Below are 24,425 nucleotides of genomic sequence, written 5' to 3' on the forward strand. Positions count from 1 at the left end.
TTACAGTTTCACCTGTTATAGCCTATTGTCTTGCTGTTTAACCTATTGCAACCTATTGTCTTACAGTTTTACCTGTTATAGCCTAATGTCTTACAGTTTCACCTGTTATAGCCTATTGTCTTACTGTTTAACCTTTTGTAACCTATTGTCTTACAGTTTCACCTGTTATAGCCTATTGTCTTACAGTTTCACCCGTTATAGCCTATTGTCTTGCTGTTTAACCTTTTGTAACCTATTGTCTTGCTGTTTCACCTATTGTGACCTATTGTCTTAAAGTTTCACCTGTTATAGCCTATTGTCTTGCAGTTTCACCTGTTATAGCCTATTGTCTTGCTGTTTAACCTTCTGTAACCTATTGTCTTAAAGTTTCACCTGTTATAGCCTATTGTCTTGCTGTTTAACCTTTTGTAACCTATTGTCTTGCTGTTTCACCTTTTGTAACCTATTGTCTTGCAGTTTCACCTTTTGTAACCTTTTGTCTTACAGTTTCACCTATTGTAACCTATTGTCTTGCTGTTTAACCTTTTGTAACCTATTGTCTTGCTGTTTAACCTTTTGTAACCTATTACCTTGCTGTTTCACCTTTTGTAACCTATTGTCTTGCTGTTTCACCTATTGTAACCTACTGCCTTGCTGTTTCACCTATTGTAACCTATTGTCTTACAGTTTCACCTATTGTAACCTATTGTCTTGCTGTTTCACCTTTTGTTACCTATTGTCTTGCTGTTTAACCTTTTGTTACCTATTGCCTTGCTGTTTCACCTTTTGTAACCTATTGTCTTGCTGTTTCACCTTTTGTTACCTATTGTCTTACAGTTTCACCTTTTGTAACCTATTGTCTTGCTGTTTAACCTTTTGTAGCCTATTGTCTTGCTGTTTAACCTTTTGTTACCTATTGTCTTGCAGTTTACCCTTTTGTTACCTATTGCCTTGCAGTTGCACCTATGGTAACCTATTGCCTTGCAGTTTCACCTATGGTAACCTATTGCCTTGCAGTTTCACCTATGGTAACCTATTGCCTTGCAGTTTCACCTATGGTAACCTATTGCCTTGCAATCCTGTATGCTGTGCCCGCACTCACCTTCCTCCCGAACAGCTTGTTGACTGGCTTCATGACGAGTGAGGTGAAGAACCCACACACATACACGATCAGAGGCACAATGGCAATGTTGGTCTGAAGAAAGGTAAACAAATATCAAATATCCGTCAATGTCTAATCATACAAGAATGATTTGTACATAAAGCAGAACATGTTGCAAATGTGTGAAGACGTAAAAGCATTCATCTATCACTGTATCATAAATTTAGGCAGAAACAAAATTCTTGCAGTCCTGATTATATACTGGAGTGGTAGAAAGACCTGTGACAGGTTCACATACTATCTGGTACCCATGTATACAACCAACATACCTTGTCTAAAGGCAGTGTCTCCACTAGATACATACATAGGTAGATAGACCTGTGACAGGTTCACATACTATCTGGTACCCATGTATACAACCAACATACCTTGTCTAAAGGCAGTGTCTCCACTAGATACATACATAGGTAGAGAGACCTGTGACAGGTTCACATACCCTCTGGTACCCATGTATACAACCAACATACCTTGTCTAAAGGCAGTGTCTCCACTAGATACATACATAGGTAGAGAGACCTGTGACAGGTTCACATACTCTCTGGTACCCATGTATACAACCCACATACCTTGTTGAGTTGCAGTGTCTCCACTAGATACATAGGTAGATAGACCTGTGACAGGTTCACATACAGTCTGGTACACATGTATACAACCAACATACCTTGTTGAGATGCAGTGTCTCCACTAGATACATAGGTAGATAGACCTGTGACAGGTTCACATACAGTCTGGTACCCATGTATACAACCAACATACCTTGTTGAGACGCAGTGTCTCCACTACATACATACATAGGTAGATAGACCTGTGACAGGTTCACATACAGTCTGGTACACATGTATACAACCAACATACCTTGTTGAGATGCAGTGTCTCCACTAGATACATACATAGGTAGATAGACCTGTGACAGGTTCACATACAGTCTGGTACACATGTATACAACCAACATACCTTGTTGAGTTGCAGTCTCTCCACTAGATACATAGGCAGAAAGACCTGTGACAGGTTCACATACAGTCTGGTACACATGTATACAACCAACATACCTTGTTGAGATGCAGTGTCTCCACTAGATACATAGGTAGATAGACCTGTGACAGGTTCACATACAGTCTGGTACCCATGTATACAACCAACATACCTTGTTGAGATGCAGTGTCTCCACTAGATACATACATAGGTAGATAGACCTGTGACAGGTTCACATACAGTCTGGTACACATGTATACAACCAACATACCTTGTTGAGATGCAGTGTCTCCACTAGATACATAGGTAGATAGACCTGTGACAGGTTCACATACAGTCTGGTACCCATGTATACAACCAACATACCTTGTTGAGTTGCAGTCTCTCCACTAGATACATAGGCAGAAAGACCTGTGACAGGTTCACATACAGTCTGGTACACATGTATACAACCAACATACCTTGTTGAGATGCAGTGTCTCCACTAGATACATAGGTAGATAGACCTGTGACAGGTTCACATACAGTCTGGTACCCATGTATACAACCAACATACCTTGTTGAGATGCAGTGTCTCCACTAGATACATACATAGGTAGATAGACCTGTGACAGGTTCACATACAGTCTGGTACACATGTATACAACCAACATACCTTGTTGAGATGCAGTGTCTCCACTAGATACATAGGTAGATAGACCTGTGACAGGTTCACATACAGTCTGGTACCCATGTATACAACCAACATACCTTGTTGAGTTGCAGTCTCTCCACTAGATACATAGGCAGAAAGACCTGTGACAGGTTCACATACAGTCTGGTACACATGTATACAACCAACATACCTTGTTGAGATGCAGTGTCTCCACTAGATACATAGGTAGATAGACCTGTGACAGGTTCACATACAGTCTGGTACCCATGTATACAACCAACATACCTTGTTGAGTTGCAGTCTCTCCACTAGATACATAGGCAGAAAGACCTGTGACAGGTTCACATACAGTCTGGTACACATGTATACAACCAACATACCTTGTTGAGATGCAGTGTCTCCACTAGATACATAGGTAGATAGACCTGTGACAGGTTCACATACAGTCTGGTACCCATGTATACAACCAACATACCTTGTTGAGATGCAGTGTCTCCACTAGATACATACATAGGTAGATAGACCTGTGACAGGTTCACATACAGTCTGGTACACATGTATACAACCAACATACCTTGTTGAGATGCAGTGTCTCCACTAGATACATACATAGGTAGATAGACCTGTGACAGGTTCACATACAGTCTGGTACACATGTATACAACCAACATACCTTGTTGAGATGCAGTGTCTCCACTAGATACATACATAGGTAGATAGACCTGTGACAGGTTCACATACAGTCTGGTACCCATGTATACAACCAACATACCTTGTTGAGATGCAGTGTCTCCACTAGATACATACATAGGTAGATAGACCTGTGACAGGTTCACATACAGTCTGGTACACATGTATACAACCAACATACCTTGTTGAGATGCAGTGTCTCCACTAGATACATAGGTAGATAGACCTGTGACAGGTTCACATACAGTCTGGTACACATGTATACAACCAACATACCTTGTTGAGTTGCAGTGTCTCCACTAGATACATAGGCAGATAGACCTGTGACAGGTTCACATACAGTCTGGTACCCATGTATACAACCAACATACCTTGTTGAGTTGCAGTGTCTCCACTACATACATACATAGGTAGATAGACCTGTGACAGGTTCACATACAGTCTGGTACCCATGTATACAACCAACATACCTTGTTGAGTTGCAGTGTCTCCACTAGATACATAGGCAGATAGACCTGTGACAGGTTCACATACAGTCTGGTACCCATGTATACAACCAACATACCTTGTTGAGTTGCAGTGTCTCCACTACATACATACATAGGTAGATAGACCTGTGACAGGTTCACATACAGTCTGGTACCCATGTATACAACCAACATACCTTGTTGAGATGCAGTGTCTCCACTAGATACATAGGCAGATAGACCTGTGACAGGTTCACATACAGTCTGGTACACATGTATAACACCCCAACCTGAAAAACAATACATCAATATGAACAAAACCATCACTTGAAGAACCTACCACATATTTCCATACACTGTAAATATGATCAAGTTAATTATTTCTGCTAATCAAGAAACCTTGCTTGTGCATGGCTGGCCACGTTGTATAAGGCGTGGGCAATTCACTGTGCAGAGTTGCGTCCCTTGGGCATGCCAAAAACGTATTATTAGTTTGAATCCCGGTACCCCCGATTATGTTTCTAGTTTTGTCAACACCATACCCGTGCACATGGGTTTAAACCAATGGGGTAAACGTCTGAGACCTGCATCACTTGGGGCTTTCTTCCCACATTAATCTGACATGCTGTGATATAACTGGAATGCTGTTAAAAGGGAGATTCAAACCCAACTCACTCACTCACATACTCGAAACATCTTACAGACAGTAAGTGCAGTTAACAAACTACATTAGTTCATCCTTATCCTCAGTGCCTTCAAAGCCATTCAACGTGTCCTCAGCAACCTGTTTCTCATACAACACAGCCTTATGGACCAGGTGGTAGGGGTCAAGGTCTTGGTTGATTGTATGTAATGGTACCCCTACATCATGGGTTGTTACAATAAATACAAAAAAAAACATTTTAGTCAAAAGCATGATAATGGACATAACTTCTCTGTTACTAAATTTAGATCCTACTACTCGACAGAACACTGCCATTAACAAATTCAACACACACCTGAAAAAACTGTGGTTCTTTCAACCAGTCTGTGGTCTTCATCTTGTTAGATTTTGACGACCTCTGTAGGGATCCGGCGTATTTGGAGCTGCCAGAATCAAGGGCATCTCGGCCTTGTGAGAATTCCGGGTCCAAGCCTACTGTGTTCACACGGTTTTCCTTGGTCCCAATGTGGAAAATAAAGCTGAACACCACTCCAATACCAATCACAATAAACACCAGATTCTGAAAATACAAAACAGGGATAACCATTACAAGTTTCATGGGTAAGCCTGTGGTCGAAAGTTTCCCAATTCTTCCTGGCAGAGTTCTACTACTTAGGTGTGCAAGAAACCTATGCTTGTAGGTTCAAATCCCAGGTTTGCAAGATCATGTTGTGGGTTTCACCAAACTGGTAAACATCTAAGATCTGCATTATTTGGTGTTTTCTCCTCCATCAAGCTACACTACTGAGGTGAGGTGAGGTGATATTAGGTTTAACGTCGCGTCCAAGATTATTGCACTTATATAGCGACGTGCATGTACGTGCATGTGTTTGTGTGGCTGCTTGTACTAGTCCGGACTGATGCCGATTTATAGTGCTAGCTCACTGAGATACCATGCCGCAGTTTAACATGAATACCCCACTCAGACACAGTATACTGACTCCGAGCCGACCAGTCCTTGCTTTAGCCCCTTAATGCCGAGCGCCAGACAGGGTAACAACAAGTATCATCTTTTAACGTCTTTTGGTATGACGTGGCCGGGGATCGAACCCCGGGCCTTCCGCTCTCCAGGCGGACGCTCTACCACTAGACCACGGAGGCAGTCTCGCTACGCTACTGAGCCTGTAATGAAGGGATTTAGTAATGTTAGTTTTCAACTGGAAATATGCACATTTTTAAAAAATAATTGTATGTACTTTTTTTTTTAACTGTAACAGAAAAGTTTATCATGATGTGTAAAATAATGATGTGTGTTTATAATGGGCTTTATACGTGTCCAGGAGATTGGTCTAAGGACTGATGTGTATTTTGCTGTCACACACACCCCTCCAATTTTATGTAACATCTCTTCATGCCCCCACCCCAACATAATTGTGACTGTCGCGACCATCTCCTTTCACTGTCTTTTTTCATTTCTTAATCTCACCCCACCCTTCCCTAATAATAAATGACCAGTCCCTTATAACTTTCTGCTTTTGAACCTTAACATGGTCTTGAAGATCACATGCAACCTGGAACATAATGACTGAAATTCAGAACCAATATGGGCCATCTAGTTGATGTATAACATATATATATGCCTGCATCTAGTGGTCTAAGGTGCCGCAAGTCGCTGTGCAGAGTTGTGTCCCTTGGTCATCTATATCGCTATTCAAATCCTGGTTCACCCAGATTATGTTTCTAGGTTTGTCAGGACCATATCCCTACTTGTCAGTTTCACCAAAGTGGTAAACGTCTGAGTCATGCATCATGTCAGGTGTTCCTTCCATGTCAAGTCTCGCTGTGATATAATTGGAATACTGTTCAAAGCGTAATTATTGAATCCAGCTCACTCACTCACTCACTCACTCACTAGAATATTGCATTGTAAAAGGTTCTAGACCTTACCCTAAATTTGGGTGCATCCTCTGCGGATAGATTGGTTGTGTCTGAATCCGAGCCGAGAGCCAGGAGCAGCCACGCGATGCCGAACACAGTCAGGTTGGACAAGACGGTGAAGCCATACCTGGAAACAAGGAATGGAGCCAGAGTCTTTCATTAACATGGGGTTAGAGATGCACACAGAAGTACCAGTGGTTAGAGATGCACACAGAAGTATCAGAGGTTAGTGATGCACACAGAAGTACCGTATTTTCTTGAGTATAGTGCGCACTTTTTTTTAAAAAACACAGCTGTGTAGAAGGGGGTGCGCACTATACACAAATTAACGAGTTCTAATGTTTTTCCCCCCATGGAAAGACATTACCGCGAGCACGTAACACCTGAAATACCATGTTAACAAATCCATACTGAAGTACGCAAATTAGTCATGTAATTACACTGTCTGGCTATAAAAAGTGTTCTTTGTATATCTGGACTTATGTTTGTAACTAAGTTTATTAATTTTATTCAAAATCCCTTTTAATATTGTTTTAATTAATTTCGGCGAAATCGTGTGTGAAGCGATCGGAAGATCGCACAACTCACCGTTATTAACAGCAACCACGGTCAGATTACCGCTATTGACGCTTTGAAACGAACTTAAGTTGACAGAGAATGGATACATATATCATATATGCCATACTGTGACTCGTTTAAAGTCATATTTGTTTTTGTTGGACGATTCTATGTCAACATGTAATTCTCGCGGACAAAAAATACAATTTAAACGGTAAATCAACATGTCGTGTGATTTTTTATCTCAAATTACGAATTAGTACTGACCAAGTTTCTCATAACCCGTTCGTTTGCCGGACTTCGCTAAAGGGGTACGGTGTAATTTTTTTTCTGCGCTTGGTATTCGAATTTTTTTTTTCTTCAAAATATTGAATCCGCTAAAGGGGGGTGCGCATTATACATGGGTGCGCACTATACTCAAGAAAATACGGTACCAGAGGTTCAGTTTTTCATTAACATGGGGTTAGAGATGCACACAGAAGTACCAGAGGTTAGAGATGCACACAGAAGTACCAGAGGTTCAGTCTTTCATTAACATGGGGTTAGAGATGCACACAGAAGTACCAGAGGTTCAGTCTTTCATTAACATGGGGTTAGAGATGCACACAGAAGTACCAGAGGTTCAGTCTTTCATTAACATGGGGTTAGAGATGCACACAGAAGTACCAGAGGTTCATTCTTTCATTAACATGGGGTTAGAGATGCACACAGGAGTACGGTGTTTCAGAGGTGCAGAGTGTGGCCTAGTCAAGTTTTAAGTATTTGTATATATTAGGATGATATTTTATATGTTTAATTTCAGCTTTTAACTTCAGCTTACTATCTATTGTGTATTCAGGTTTCTGTCAGGTGCATCTTGTTGGCGGTCTAACACTTGTTTGAGGTAAGTTACATTGAAATATTGTGTATATTCTTGGAGCTCAGTGTTTGTGTTTTGAGGATTTCATTATCCAGGTTAGTTTGTGTGATTTTGCATTTCAAATATTGTATATGGCCATTATCAGTATTGTCAAGGTCTTATTTCAACTTTGTGACCTTTATCCTTGAAATTGACTGCGAACCTGGTGTTGTGCTCATTGCCACACAGTGGTAAGTGGGGAATATACTTGTATACCCCGGTAAATTGATTATTACATATTTTTTATTTCTATTGGTAACATTTCTTACGAAAAGAAGAGTTGACATGGCGGTCCAGAGGGGAACTCTGATAGGAGGGTTTCAATAATCTTCACTTTGCGAATGTTTGAGAATTTTTTCTTTCCATTTCAGACCAAATTTTTTCGGCCTCAGTCACTGGGAGATACTTACCGTAGGCCATTAAGACCCACTCTTTCGTGTTCATTGGGTGTTAGATCAGGAATGAGAGATAGATGAGAGATCTGTGTCGACGCCCATCCGAACTGGAAGATGACCACAAAGGGAATGAAATAAACAAACTGGGCCCAGTCCGGTGCGTGGTCACAGGTGATACAGCCGATGAACAGGAAGGGGAAACTGGCAATCACACACAGCGTACCTGCAGGGAAACAGAGGACTAGTCAAACTATTATTGAGTGAGTGAGTGAGTATGGTTTTACGCTGCTTTTAGCAATATTCCAGCAATATCATTACTGGGGACACCAGAAATGGGCTTCACATGACATGTGAACGCTTTAACCAGTAGGCTACCGGACCGCCCCTATTCCATTTGAAGACAATCAATCTATCAAGTGGGACCATATATGTATCAGTGAGAGAGAAGTGGGATAATATATGTATCAGTGAGAGAGAAGTGGGATAATATATGTATCAGTTTAATAACCCTACTGATGATAACAATAACAAAAGTAATAAAAAAATAACATTTATCACACAAAAAATAAAAAGTCATATTCATTGATTGTGATTAGTACATGTTTTATTTGTCTAGTAATAGTACTAGTATACTATATTTCTACATGTCTCGGTAGAATATGTTGGTATTATATTAGCATAGCAGTATTCTCATCATAAACCATGTATACTACCAGTATCCTCCTCTGCGAGTGAGTGAGTGAGTGAGTGAGTGAGTGAGTGAGTGTCTCACCTGGCTGAACTGCTCAACGTTCCGCAATGAACTGTAATCACTTGGCTTAACAAGTAAATAATAATAAGGATTTTCAAAACAACTATCGCACAGGGCTTGACTTAGCAGAAAGCACGGTGAACTCTAATCTGAGACCAGACAGAGCGTAGTCATTGGCTCACTTTAATAATATATTACTGTCAAATCATATTTTTCATGAACTTTATAGTACATATTGTTAGGAAGGTAATTAATATTTCAAGGGTTTTGCCAAGAGTTTAGAATCAACTGGATGCAAAAACATTAATTCTGCTGTTATGTATGTTATATTTTGCTTCTCTATGTTTGTCCTATAAAGGAATTAAACTTTAGTTAAATTTATGACATCGGATATATTATTTTTGAAATCATTCCACATTCTATTCAAGCTGGTTGAGAGAAATAAAAAAAATAAGTTTGAAACTACCCACCCCCCTTACAGCGCCTTAAGCTAAAATATATATTCAGCAGGTGGGGCTAAGAGGTGAGCAAACAATTCAGCAGGCTAGAGGTTATGAGACCCGGGGATCAGGCAATGTAACAAGCCTCACTGCACGTCACTTTATCCATAGACATGGTCATTGCTCATAATATCAAATCACTGGATTGTCTGGTCCAGACTTGATTAATTACAGGCCACCTCCATACAGTTGGAATATTGATGAAAATACAAAGGGTTGCCTGTCTTGTCATAGATACATAGGAAAATTGAAACTTAAGGGGAGGCTGAGGGGAGGTGGCACTTAAATTCAAGTCAGTAGATAAAAAAGGAAATATTAAAAAATAAAATTTCAAATCTATTTCTTTAGATTTCCTCTTTGTCATATTTGTCGTGTTTTGAAAATTGTAAGATTAAATTTCAACAGGTCTTAATCATAGTATTTTAAACAATTTATGTATTTTTATAGCGACAGTAAAAGAGAGTTTTTTAACATTTTATATTTCTGGTTGGCACCATAAAAAAATACTGCTTTTTATTTTTTTTTAGTTTTGTTTACAAGTAAAGTTTTGGGAGTCGGTGGATTCATAAACCAAGTGTTTAAAATGTCTGACCTTAGCGGTAGACAAATTAGTCACAAGTATTTCCACACTTTCAGAGTGTGTGCCTACACTGAAAATAGCAAGTATAAAATAAAACAATCACCAATGAAGTGCCAGGATTTCCTCTTCCCCATTTTGCAGATCCCATTTGTTCTATCAGATTCATAGCCTATGAATGGCGTCGCCATGGCATCGCTGACCTGACCTATCAGCATCAGGTCTCCTGCCAGCTTATTGTTGAAGTTCTTCACTTGGTGGAGGTAGATTAGTAGGTAGCTGAACCACATTGAGGCTGTCAAGTCATTCAGCACATGACCCACGCCATACGAAAGGCGGGACATGAAGGACATCTTGGGCGCCTCTTTGTCATCCATCTTGACTTTTGGCACACTGCACAAAAAGGAGATTGAAGGTCCTTTTGCTGTAAACTTCTATTTCTTCTTTGGCCTGGGAATATTCCCTCTGAAAAATAATGCACTGAAATTTAATTCATCTTCAAAACAAAAGTCTGTCACATTTGTGATGACTGTACATCATGGCCAACAACGGTGAGTTAGGTTTAACACTGCTTTGACCAGTTTTTTAAGTGTCATGGCGTGTCAGCTTCACGTGGTAGGGATACCCTAAGTGACTCAAGTCTCAGGTGGGGACCACATTTGTGAAACCCATACGCACAGGTATGGTGCTGACAACAAGGGCGGATAAAGCATTTTTAAAAGAGAGGGCTCCAAAATACAACACTCGTACTACATTTAGTTTTCAAAAAGGAGGACCCCACTCTGGATCTGCCTAAGGACAAACTGGCCGACATGAGATATTAGACAACCCTCTCAATTAACCCTCGAAATCCATAAATCCATACCTATGTTATACAAGGATATTTGCAGACCCTACAATCCACCACAAATAACTTGAGACAATGTTCTGGATGACAGATGTGAAGAGTTTGCCCAAGCCTCTAAAAAACTGTGGTCGTCATGACTCCATAGCTGGACTACAGGGAGTCATAGATCTATTGTAGGGCAGTCATTTTTTCAAAATATTAATTGATGTCAGGTTTTGTAATTTTTAATCTGAAAAGTATTTGTTATCTTAATATCGTACCGTAATCCTGCTTATAAATCATATGTTAGGTACTTATCTACTATCTACACAGTAGTTCATCTAACTAAGTCATAATGTCCAGTACTTATTATTTATGTTGTAGATTGATATAGACTAAATAAGCAACTGCTATATAAGAACATAATCTTCGCATGCGACTCGCCACACAGACTGTTAGTACTGTAAACACTAAATTATCGGGATTTATTTTTTAACCACAAAGCATAATCTGGAACAAGAACAAATTCAGTTGACTTGCAAACATCAACAAGTAGTCGGCCTTGCAAATATCAACAAGTAGTCGGCCTTGCAAACATCAACAAGAAGTCGGCCGTGCAAACATCAACAAGTAGTCGGCCTTGCAAACATCAACAAGTAGTCGGCCTTGCAAACATCAACAAGTAGTCGGCCTTGCAAACATCAACAAGTAGTCGGCCTTGCAAACATCAACAAGTAGTCGGCCTTGCAAACATCAACAAGTAGTCGGCCTTGCAAACATCAACAAGAAGTCGGCCGTGCAAACATCAACAAGTAGTCGGCCTTGCAAACATCAACAAGTAGTCGGCCTTGCAAACATCAACAAGTAGTCGGCCTTGCAAACATCAACAAGTAGTCGGCCTTGCAAACATCAACAAGTAGTCGGCCTTGCAAACATCAACAAGTAGTCGGCCTTGCAAACATCAACAAGTAGTCGGCCTGTCTCGCACTTTGAGATATTATGATTCATTGTATAATGGAATCTGTTACTATAGCACCCAACAAAGCAAGTGTTGAAACGGTCATCGCCCATCTGTCAGCCAACCCATTTGTCAGACAGCTTAAAACAAAAACTTTTATGGTTAAGGGCACATCTTGTGTGTGATATATCACCTTAATTCCTAATAGACTAGTCCTGTCGTCAACAACTGTCTGACAACTGGTACAAAAGAAAACAAAATTGTTATCTTTGTACATTACTCCTATGTCATTGGCTTTGTCATTATTATGTTATCTTTGTACATTAATCCTATGTCATTGTCATTATGTTGTTATCTTTGTACATTAATCCTATGTCATTGTCATTATGTTGTTATCTTTGTACATTAATCCTATGTCATTGGCTTTGTCATTATGTTGTTATCTTTGTACATTAATCCTATGTCATTGTCATTATGTTGTTATCTTTGTACATTAATCCTATGTCATTGTCATTATGTTATCTTTGTTCATTAATCCTATGTCATTGTCATTATGTTGTTATCTTTGTACATTCATCCTATGTCATTGTCATTATGTTTTTATCTTTGTACATGAATCCTATGTCATTGACATTATGTTGTTATCTTTGTACATGAATCCTATGTCATTGTCATTATTATGTTATCTTTGTACATGAATCCTATGTCATTGGCTTTGTCATTATTATGTTATCTTTGTACATTAATCCTATGTCATTGACATTATGTTGTTATCTTTGTACATTAATCCTATGTCATTGTCATTATGTTGTTATCTTTGTACATTAATCCTATGTCATTGTCATTATGTTATCTTTGTACATTAATCCTATGTCATTGTCATTATGTTATCTTTGTACATTAATCCTATGTCATTGTCATTATGGTGTTATCTTTGTTCATTAATCCTATGTCATTGTCATTATGTTGTTATCTTTGTACATTAATCCTATGTCATTGTCATTATGTTATCTTTGTTCATTTATCCTATGTCATTGTCATTATGTTGTTATCTTTGTACATTCATCCTATGTCATTGTCATTATGTTTTTATCTTTGTACATGAATCCTATGTCATTGACATTATGTTGTTATCTTTGTTCATGAATCCTATGTCATTGGCTTTCTCATTATTATGTTATCTTTGTACATTAATCCTATGTCATTGACATTATGTTGTTATCTTTGTACATGAATCCTGTCATTGTTATTATTATGTTATCTTTGTTTATTAATCCTATGTCATTGTCATTATGTTGTTATCTTTGTACATTAATCCTATGTCATTGTCATTATGTTGTTATCTTTGTACATTAATCCTATGTCATTGTCATAATGTTATCTTTCTTCATTAATCCTATGTCATTGTCATTATGTGTTATCTTTGTACATTAATCCTATGTCATTGTCATTATGTTATCTTTGTACATTAATCCTATGTCATTGTCATTATGGTGTTATCTTTGTTCATTAATCCTATGTCATTGTCATTATGTTGTTATCTTTGTACATTAATCCTATGTCATTGTCATTATGTTGTTATCTTTGTACATGAATCCTATGTCATTGTCATAATGTTATCTTTGTACATTAATCCTATGTCATTGTCATTATGGTGTTATCTTTGTTCATTAATCCTATGTCATTGTCATTATGTTGTTATCTTTGTACATTAATCCTATGTCATTGTCATTATGTTGTTATCTTTGTACATTAATCCTATGTCATTGTCATTATGTTATCTTTGTACATTAATCCTATGTCATTGTCATTATGTTGTTATCTTTGTTCATTAATCCTATGTCATTGTCATTATGTTGTTATCTTTGTACATTAATCCTATGTCATTGTCATTATGTTATCTTTGTTCATTTATCCTATGTCATTGTCATTATGTTGTTATCTTTGTACATTCATCCTATGTCATTGTCATTATGTTTTTATCTTTGTACATGAATCCTATGTCATTGACATTATGTTGTTATCTTTGTTCATTAATCCTATGTCATTGTCATTATGTTGTTATCTTTGTACATTCATCCTATGTCATTGTCATTATGTTATCTTTGTTCATTAATCCTATGTCATTGTCATTATGTTGTTATCTTTGTACATTCATCCTATGTCATTGACATTATGTTGTTATCTTTGTACATTAATCCTATGTCATTGTCATTATGTTGTTATCTTTGTACATTAATCCTATGTCATTGTCATTATGGTGTTATCTTTGTTCATTAATCCTATGTCATTGTCATTATGTTGTTATCTTTGTACATTAATCCCATGTCATTGTCATTATGTAACTTTGTACATTCATCCTATGTCATTGTCATTATGTTTTTATCTTTGTTCATTAATCCTATGTCATTGTCATTATGTTTTTTTTGTACATGAATCCTATGTCATTGACATTATGTTGTTATCTTTGTACATGAATCCTGTCATTGTCATTATGTTGTTATCTTTGTTCATTAATCCTATGTCATTGTCATTATGTTATCTTTGTACATGAATCCTGTCATTGTCATTATGTTGTTATCTTTGTTCATTAATCCTATGTCATTGTCATAATGTTGTTATATTTGTACATGAATCCTATGTCATTTTCATTATGTTGTTATCTTTGTACATGAATCCTATGTCATTGTCATTATGTTGTTATCTTTGTTCATTAATCCTATGTCATTGTCATTATGTTGTTATCTTTGTACATGAATCCTATGTCATTGTCATTATGTTGTTATCTTTGTACATGAATCCTATGTCATTGTCATTATGTGTTATCATTGTACATTCATCCTATGTCTTTGTCTTTATGTTGTTATCTTTGTACATTCATCCACCTTGTGTTGTGTAAACATAATGACTTATATATATATATAGTCCTCTTTGCACTTACTAAGCATTCACCTGATGAAGGAGCAAGAAGTAGCTCTGAAACGTCGTACAAAGAATAAAGAAGTTGTTATCATACAAAAGTGTCAGGTATTCACAAGGAGTGAATTCAAAATTCTAACTACTATTTGAAAGTTGTTTTTGCAGGATAGCCATTTCCTCGATTAAACACCCAAGTGTTTTTTCCTTTCAGATACTCTCTATCGCCAACAGTTAAATGAAAAGATTGTAATAGGGAGAAATCTGTGCATTAATACTACCGGGCATAATTGAGGAAATATGGTAAGCTTCTGAATATTTCAATGTCCTTCCGTTATATCCATACCAGTAATAACACCCTGAAGTGGGAATGAAATATGTACTAATTATCTTGGTAAAGGACACTTAAAGTGTCGTCAAGTGACTCTCACTGGAGCAAGTTTCGTAATACATCATTATTTTTTTAACAGCCTCTCACCACTGAATACAAAGTTTAAATTCCTACCATAAAAGATAAATTTGTCAGGTTAATTGAAAAATTATCAAAGTACATTTGAAGTTGTCTTAGTAATACATTTCACAAAACCTATTTCTGACTAAAGTAGACGTGAATCTGCTGATGGGTGTCGTGTGCTTGTTGGCCAATAATAGTCTGCAGTTATACATCACAGACACACACATCACAAACCGGACAGTCAAGAAGTGGGACAAGACCAAGCTGGGTCATAATGTGGAAACACAGACATCACTTATGCTGCTTCTGTTCAACCAAGTTGTTAAAGTAGGATTTCACTTTCTGATTTCTGTCCTAAATTGCATTCATGTTGCAAACTTAGTTTGACTTATAAAAGTACTGGGTGCAGATGAACTATATGATCAAACACATTTTTTAGATTTGTAACTTAAGGCCAAATCACTTTATTTGACTTTCCTTTTCTGCATGCTAAAAAAGCTAAAAAGAATACAAACACATACCACACAAATATATATTTTAAATGGAACAGCATTTCAAATTTTTCATTAACAGGGTGACAAGCATGGGGCAATGTCACTCCATCCTACCACCACCACACCACCCCACACGGCCACCAGGGTGATGACACAGTATGGACAAGTTTATCTCATAGGTAAAACATCCCATTTCCCCTACAACCCAGTTCCCCTACAATTAGTTAAAACAACACGTGGCATTTACCTGTCTGGCATTATGAACTCACCTAAAGGAGAGATTAAGGTCTGGAGTTGAGGTAGTAGAAATGAAAGGGGTAGAGCTTTAGGGGATTAGGGGACTAAAAGGAAAGTTTAAAAAAAAAAAAATAATTAATGTAAGTGTAATGAAAGATGCCTGTATGATGAGAAGACAATTTTTAAACTGAGATGAGACGATTTACAGTAGAGATGGCTAGGTTTAGTATATTGATACTTGAAACTGACTAACATGTGAATAACAAACTACCTAAATGAACACCAAACTAAAAATCTTAAACAAAACTGCAAACAATCAAATATCTTCACCCCTAAACTTAAAATACCCAAAATAGACACAACACTAGCTAGCCAAATAAATAAACAAACCGACCCAAACATAGCTAAAACTACCACACTAGCATACATACACGAAAATTGGCCAAATTGGTGTCACATTTACACGGACGGATCTTCAGATCCGACCTCCAAACACACAGGTTTCGGAGTCCATAAACTCACATAAACAAACAAACAAACATCCACCATACCCAGCTCCCTTAGTTCTACTCCCCAACCCCATCGGCATCTATTCCAAATCTCAAAATTCCCAAATTCTATATAAGCAACCCCTAAAGCCCCCTCTTGGGTTGCACACACCACTATCAACCCTTTCGGAAACACATTAAATGGCCTGGCCAGGCCCGTGTGCGAAATACGCATCAGTCGGAAAGCGCACGTTAAATCTCCAAAGTAAGTAACTAACATGTGCGAAATATGCTACAGTTGGAAAGCGCACGTTAAAACTTCTATATCAGTAAGACTAACATTATCCGTGTGCGAAATACGCATCAATCGAAAAGCGCACGTTAAATCTCCAAAGTAAGTAAGTAAGTAACTAACTTCCGCAATGTTGAGTTTGTTATGTCACAGAGAGGAAAGCCCTAAGTCATATTTGATGGTTATCTTCTCACTAAGAACATCGAGAGACTGACTTGCGTACACTGGAAGTGTGTCAAGTCCACATGTAGAGGAAGACTGAAATTTATTATAATATATTATGAACATTTTGTTATAATGTATTATGAATTTTGAAAAATGAACATATTATTATAATGTATTATAAATTTGGAAAAATGAACATATTATTATAATGTATAATGAATTTTGAATAATATCGTAATCGTAATTAAATATTTATCTCAATCTTTTTGTGTTTCTTGGGTTGTTCCATTGTATGAAATAGGTAACAGACTATGGATTAGCAGTGCCATGGACCGTGAACTTTGTTGTCTTAAGCTGTAGGGGAAATGGGATGTAGGGGTTTTGGGAGGTTACCGGTAAAACAGGTCAGTCATGTTCACTCATGCATTTCATGATTTTATTCAAGGCACAATGGGACTGTAGACACACTAGGAAGACACTACACATAGACCAGGTCGGTACAGCTGTGTTATCAAAGGCACATGACATACAACATTAGTATCAGTATCTATCAATACCAACGACTGCTTAAATCTACAAAACTTCCCCTTGATAAAATAAATCACAACTTTCCTTGTCACCGAATAGTACCCTGTCTTTAGTCTATCAAAACTACACAACTTTTGATAGGGATCTTTCTGTTATTCTATGATCAGTATTTGCAATGAAGGTTTGTTCCTAGTGTATTTATATCAAGGGTCCCCTTAGTCTCTAGCACTTTACATTAGGTGAGTGAGTGAGTTGGGTTTAACGCCACTTTTAACAGAATTCCAGTTATACCGCTGCATGTCAGCTTAATGTGGGAGGAAAGCCTGAAGTGATGCAGGTCTCAGACATTAACCACTTCGGTGAAACCAACGAGCACTGGTATGGTGCTGACAAACCTACAAACATAATCAGGGTTACCAGGATTCGAACCCACAATCATAGGTTTCTGTCGTGCCCAAGGGACGCAAGCGAACTGCTGCGCCTTAGACAACTGGGCCACCCGTGCCCCCCTTTTACATTAGGGTTATGACAAGGACCCCTTGACTTTTATGGGTAATTTCAATCGCTGTTGATACACCTGGCCGATTATGTGTAAGTATACATGCAACTACAGTAGAACATGTCATAAACAAACATAAACATAATGTACTTATGGATATAACAAAATATGTCAAAAGTCCCAACTCTATATAAATATTATCATATACAAATCACACAAGTAACAAATCTGTATACCACATTAACAGTATATTATACCCCACACAGACCTTAATGTCAGAAATCTTTTAGAATCTTTACATAGTAGATATTTTAGATTAGCAAAGTAATTATGTATATTTAAGCACTTTTAGCACATGGTGTGGATTAAGCCTATATATAGTATCCTATGATGTACCTGATTACAAAGATACCAAGAACCAAGAAGTTGGTAGACAAGGGAGATACATGTACTTCTGTGGACATACAAGTTCTCTATTACAATGAATGCTACGTTTCAGTGTAGATACTAACACTGTTATCAAGCAATTATGTTATCACATCACTTGCTTGATAACGGTGTTAATATCTACACTGAAACGTCATATTCATTGTAATAAAGAAGTTGTATGTCCATCGAACTATCTCCATCTTTAATCATTCAAACTTCTAAATGCAACTTAAAGAAGTTCAGGAAGTTGGTATTTACAGTTTGTTACTTACTTACTTTGGAGATATAACGTGCGCTCTCCGACTGATGCGGACAGGATACAGTTTGTTCAATAATACAGGATATAAGTTTTTCTTGGGCGGTATTCTGGGCATTGCACATTATGTCACTGGACTGACTAGTCCTAACCTTAGCTGGAGTCTGGGGCTACTACCCGGGTACCTACCCCACTATTACACGACCCAAGTGGTGGTGCATGAAAATAATAGGTTACATAAAATGGGGGTGGGGGTGTGGGAGTGTCCACAAAATACGATACAGTCCTAAGACCAATCTCACTGCCACCCCACCCAATCACCCCCCAATAATAAATGACCCCAATCACACCCCATAATAACTGACCAGTCCCTTACTTTAAATCAACTCAATATACGGTGGATGTAAACAAATACTACTGATGCCTGAGAAACAGACCTGTCAGACTAACAAGATGTTACGCATAAAGAGTCTATAGCCATGCTCGTACTTACGTGAAATAAGGATTCACATACTGAGGGTAGCTAGCTGTTGTTATAATCCTATCCCTGTCAAATACCTCGGCCATGTGTACCTGTCACGTGGAAAGCTGTGTTCTTCTCAAGTGACAGTCATCAGTCACGGGGCGGACTCTAACAACAAAGTCATATGACCAGGTCATGTGACTTGTCACGTGATAAAGCCCAAACGTCAACAAAGCATATCTGTCATGCTGACTTCTGTCTTCCCGTGAAAACCAGGTTTCATTTACCGAGATAACCAACAGACATATGGTGATAACAGAAATATATTTGTAGGCTAAAGTATTTGATATGAAACAAATAACGGTTCACCAGCTCAAGGGTTTCAAACCAGTCAGTATCTCTTCTACGAATATTTTCACTGCACGTGTTGATCATTTAGCTACGTACATTGTTACAGGTATATGCATGTAAGACAAAGTGTGCCATGCGTCTCGAACTCCAACCAATACACAGTTAGTTACCTTTGTGGGCCTACATCAGTCTATCTACCCAACAATTTTGAGAGCTGAAACTTAATTAATTAATAATATGCCTAATCACACACTCACTACATAGCTAACACATAATATTTTCAAAAGGTTTCATTGTAGTTTTTCAAAACATTTTCGTCAAAACATTTTATTAACGATATAGAAAGGTTTTACAACTATTCAAAATGTTATTGCTAGAACATATTTTCATGAAATGTTATCGCCATGTATTAAAGTGAGTACCGATTACGACTACGAGTTCACCAGCTAGGACACTCCGTTTTCATAATGTTGTGGATTGGTAATGCAGTAATAGAACATTTCCACAACATTTACAGTTTAATCTGTAGACTAAAAGTCTAAAGAAAGTATAGCAGATACGAGTAAGACAAAACTTCACATGATTTGTTTGTTGCTGATCACAGATAGTGTCACAGTCAGTTACATTTAGTCGTGCATATTTTGCGGGGACGTGAGAGAGACCGTTGAGAAGTGAATATATATATATATATATATATATATATATATATATATATATATATATATATATATATATATCTCTCTGGTAAAAGATCGACTCATTCTCTCACATTTAATTACTTTTCATGACTAGTTATTAAAACGTCTTAAAACGTTTTTGAAAATTTATCACAAAACTAAATGTTTTTAACATGTTCTTGAAACGTTTGTAAAAACTGATATCACACGAACATTTCGTGAAATGACGTCGGAATGACGCCACACTATTAGGTCATATCTTGCACCCGCCATCATCAGTTCAAGTTTACTCTACATCCAAGTGACATTGTGCAGCAAGAGCTGGATCGTCGAACTCTGATTTCTTAGGGGGTAAGCTCATTTTCAAAAGCAGTATCCGCTTGCTGAAGGCAGCGATTTCCTTACGGAATCCCCCGAAGTGGGGACCCAAGTACTGCAGTTGACCCGGCATTGAGTAGTCATAGCTTTCGGCGATAAATTTGCTTTCTTAAGCGATTCGTGGCTTGCAACGCGCCCCTATACTACCAGTTGTCGGATTTTCATTTTTGTGGGAGCCTCGGTGGCTGATGGGGGTAGGCAATAATATTCCTGAAAGCCTAATAACTGCACCAGTCACCAGCCTACACAAAACGTAGTGATCGAGGCGAAAACTTTAATGTGTAATTTGTGTCTATAGCGTATTCCAGAGGTCAGCTTGTGGCATATCATATCGTGTAGAAATACAGAGGGACACTGTTGTACTTAAGTTGGCTAATACAACAAGATGTTTCTCACGGCCTCATAATGTTAATGTGACGGTTTGTTTGGTACCAAGTTCTTTTAAAACCTTTTCTGTCGTTGCAACTCATTGTTAGTAATAGTCGCATTATTAAATGTGGCATTGAAATGAAGTTCACAAAGCATAAAGGTGTAAACAACTTTGAAAATACAGTAGTAGTAAAATGTAAAACACGCACAACATGTACAATATTAAATCGATGCACGTAAGACAAAAGATGTATGGAGTTCGTCCAGCCAGACATTGGCTTATGAGACACTATATACAATATAAACAAAATATACATAATTTATATAATGTGAGAGGTGGGAAATTTAGCTACGAAATCGGGAGACTCACATGAAACAATAACAATCTCCTCGATTCAACAACGAAAGAAAAAGAAAGGATATATATATAGGGAGACGACTGTCGTCTCTTAACATTTTAAAAAGCGTTGCGACAAGCAATTTTGGTCAAAAGTTTGAATTCGTTAAGTAAATAAATTTCTATTCTTCACATATCACATTAAAATTTCCGTTGTATTCTTCAGCTGCACAATATAAATACATGCAGCTGCGCATGGACTCGCACAACACTTGATATTTGAATTCTTTACAGACATTTCTTATGTCTTACCAACTGCACCTGTCACCCACACGCACAACAGTTAAAGATTGATGTGACGGGACTAAAGAAGAGAATGAGATCATACGACGACCGGTAACTCGTAATTAAATTCATTTCCTCAATGAAGACCTTCAAACATTCACGAAGGATGTTTGCAAGCGGGCACTTTAGTATTCATAGCGCATGTCAGCCTGTATATCAAAATATCAAAATCTCCCTAGAACTGAGTCTTGAAGTTCTTTGTTGACTGGATGTTGAAGTCATGGCATGGATTACCATGTCGGTCCTTGGCATGGATTACCATGTCGGTCATTGGCATGGATTACCATGTCGGTCATTGGTATTGTGTTTTCTGCAGTATATGCCGTTCCTTAAACGTTTCCGGGACCATACAAATTCACGTGAATAAAAGCATTTCTGGAATATTTTACAGAAATATTTCAGAAACGTTATAATCAAATGTTCACAGAAAATGTTTCTGAAACCATACATAATAACGCGAGGACAACATTTCCTGAACGTTTCGTAAAATGCTTTAGGGATGTTTATATAACATCTACGTGTTAGCTGGGTATGTGCAAGTCGGGTAGTTGTGGACCCGTGAAGATCCGGGGTAGCATAGGTCTTCAGCAACCCATACTTGCGGTAAAAGGCGGCTGTCCTTGTTATAAGAGGCGACTAACGGGATTGGGTGTTCAGAATCGCTGTCTTGGTTGATCCATGCCATCGTATCCCAAATGCGTGGATCGATGCTCATGATGTCACTCACTGGATTGTCTGGTCCAGACTCGATTATTTACAGACCGCCGTCATATAGTTGGAATATTGGTGAGTGAGGCGATAAACAACAAACAAACAAAAGGTAATTGTGCACGTGAAAATACCACCGAAAGCGTTTCAGGATGAGGTACGACAAAAGAAGAACATTAAATGTGTGGAAGCTACAGACGTAGTTTCATTGGGAAATTACTTTATACCCCACCCTGGCTGACATTCAATGCAGGAATTTATTTCTCTATGAGAAGAGGAGCCACATAATATATCGTTTGTGACCCACAACACAGTTTCTTTCAGGACATCTAGCAAACATTTTTGTGTTGTGTATAACCGGAGGTAAAATTCATTCACTTAAAGAAAACATATGCAATTAACCGTCCTATAACTAGTTCCATTTACCATTTAAAACACAGCTTCAAATTTGATTATCTCAATCAATCTATCAGTTCAAGGCAATCCTGATTACACAATCAGAATCTAGATAAGACGCATATATAATATATATATCATTGACACGAGCAATGGCCGTCGAGGTATAATTAATCAAGCATTGACCATCATGTGTATTTTATGCGGTTCTTATGACAATCATGACCTATGCTAGGACCTAGGGTCCCCCGTTTCAGCCCACTTGTGGACGGCCCCACAAAACGATCTTACAACTACAATGATCGTAAGCCTATGTTAGAGAAAGGCAGTTAAGAACGCCCCAGCACTAAGATCGCTTTAATGATCTTTGGCCCTGAATCGCCATGTAGGCTGTAGGTTTAGCAAAATATTGCCATTTAATACACAGTGTACATCCCCCCCTCTCTCTCTCTCTCTCTCTCTCTCTCTCTCTTGATAGATAGATAGATAGATAGATAGATAGATAGATATACTTCAAAATCACATTCGTTATTGAAGTTGTCGAACATTTTTATGTGGGACAATAGTTTCTTATATATCCTTCTGAAGGATGTATATAACACAGCTGTCCCACATGTACCGGCGCGGCAAATGTAAAGTCGTTGTTTATACATATCACGCTTTATCTAAAGTGGCCTTCAAAAGGCGTAGTATCAATGAGGAGAGAGTTTAAAATATGAGATGCAGATTGCGACGTTTCGATACAGGTGCTGTACCTTTATCAAGCAAGTGTGTTTAGAGACATACCACAACAACTTACCAGACTTTCGCGTGCACTCGAAATAAATCTAAAGACGTTCTTCGTAGTGACTGCAAGCCCACATGTGAATTACAGCGACAGTTTGTCCTGTGATTGGTAACACATGACACACCTACAGTGTTATCAGCGAGATGAACAAATACGCTATCTCTCCTATATCAAAGGTCCTGAGACAGCATGACATTGCAGCGTCGCAGGCAATATACCGCCATGCGTCAGCGACTTTACACACACTCACTCTCTCCTACTCCCCTTCTCGCCCTACCCCCCTAGACACATCCCATTGCCCAAGGAGACGTGTATAACGAAGTCACTTTTTTTATCTAATATCCCGTTCACTTGTACAACATCTACTCAAGTAAGTACTTTTGCAAATGTGTAACTATACATATGTATGTATATGTAACCTCACTATGCGTTCACCTGAAATTAACTGAGGTGTGTAAGTAAAGTATGTAAATGGTGTCAGGCTCACCTTCATAAATGTGTTCCCGACTTTCAACGTGAAAAGGGTTGTTTTCTAATGAAAGTCGAACGAGAACAGAGTTTGCATACAAATTCTTCGCATGAACCAACATAATTTAAACTGAACACAACCTTCTGACTCCCAGAAACCCAAAGAAATCCGCCCAGCTATGGATGTCCGCATAAAAGTTGGTATTGCTGTATACTGAATACCTTAGAATAACTTTAGAATACAGTCGTACAAGGCGACTAACGGGATCGGGTGGTCAGGCTCGCTGACTTGGTTGATGCATGTCATCAATCCCAATTGCGTGGATCGATGCTCATGATATTAATCACTTGATTGTCTGGTCCAGACTCGACTATTTACAGACCGCCGTCATATAGATGGAATATGGCTGGGTGCGGCG

At 38.1% G+C, this 24,425-nt stretch overlaps 1 protein-coding gene across 3 annotated transcripts in view; it reads right to left on the reverse strand.

The window, feature by feature from the left end:
• The window catches only part of LOC124119724 (major facilitator superfamily domain-containing protein 12-like), a 38,556-nt gene extending 14,847 nt beyond the window's left edge, over positions 1–23,709 (reverse strand). For 2 of the 3 annotated variants that reach the window (XM_046482356.2, XM_046482354.2), the window contains exons 1-7: positions 19,221–19,368; positions 10,292–10,650; positions 8,373–8,580; positions 6,516–6,633; positions 4,924–5,148; positions 4,123–4,215; positions 1,082–1,174 (exon numbers count right to left, since the gene is read on the reverse strand). In XM_046482356.2, coding sequence (XP_046338312.2) covers positions 1,082–1,174; positions 4,123–4,215; positions 4,924–5,148; positions 6,516–6,633; positions 8,373–8,580; positions 10,292–10,562 — 1,008 coding nt within the window. In that variant the 5' untranslated portion in view covers positions 10,563–10,650; positions 19,221–19,368. Of the gene's footprint in view, positions 1–1,081; positions 1,175–4,122; positions 4,216–4,923; positions 5,149–6,515; positions 6,634–8,372; positions 8,581–10,291; positions 10,651–19,220; positions 19,369–23,550 lie in introns of those variants that run through there. The other variant, XM_046482355.2, reaches the window with a different exon arrangement.
• Between the last annotated feature and the right edge of the window lie 716 nt (positions 23,710–24,425).

Source organism: Haliotis rufescens, unplaced genomic scaffold (assembly GCF_023055435.1).
Source record: "Haliotis rufescens isolate VD_foot unplaced genomic scaffold, xgHalRufe1.0.p SCAF_1, whole genome shotgun sequence".
NCBI classification, from domain to species: Eukaryota; Metazoa; Mollusca; class Gastropoda; order Lepetellida; family Haliotidae; genus Haliotis; species Haliotis rufescens.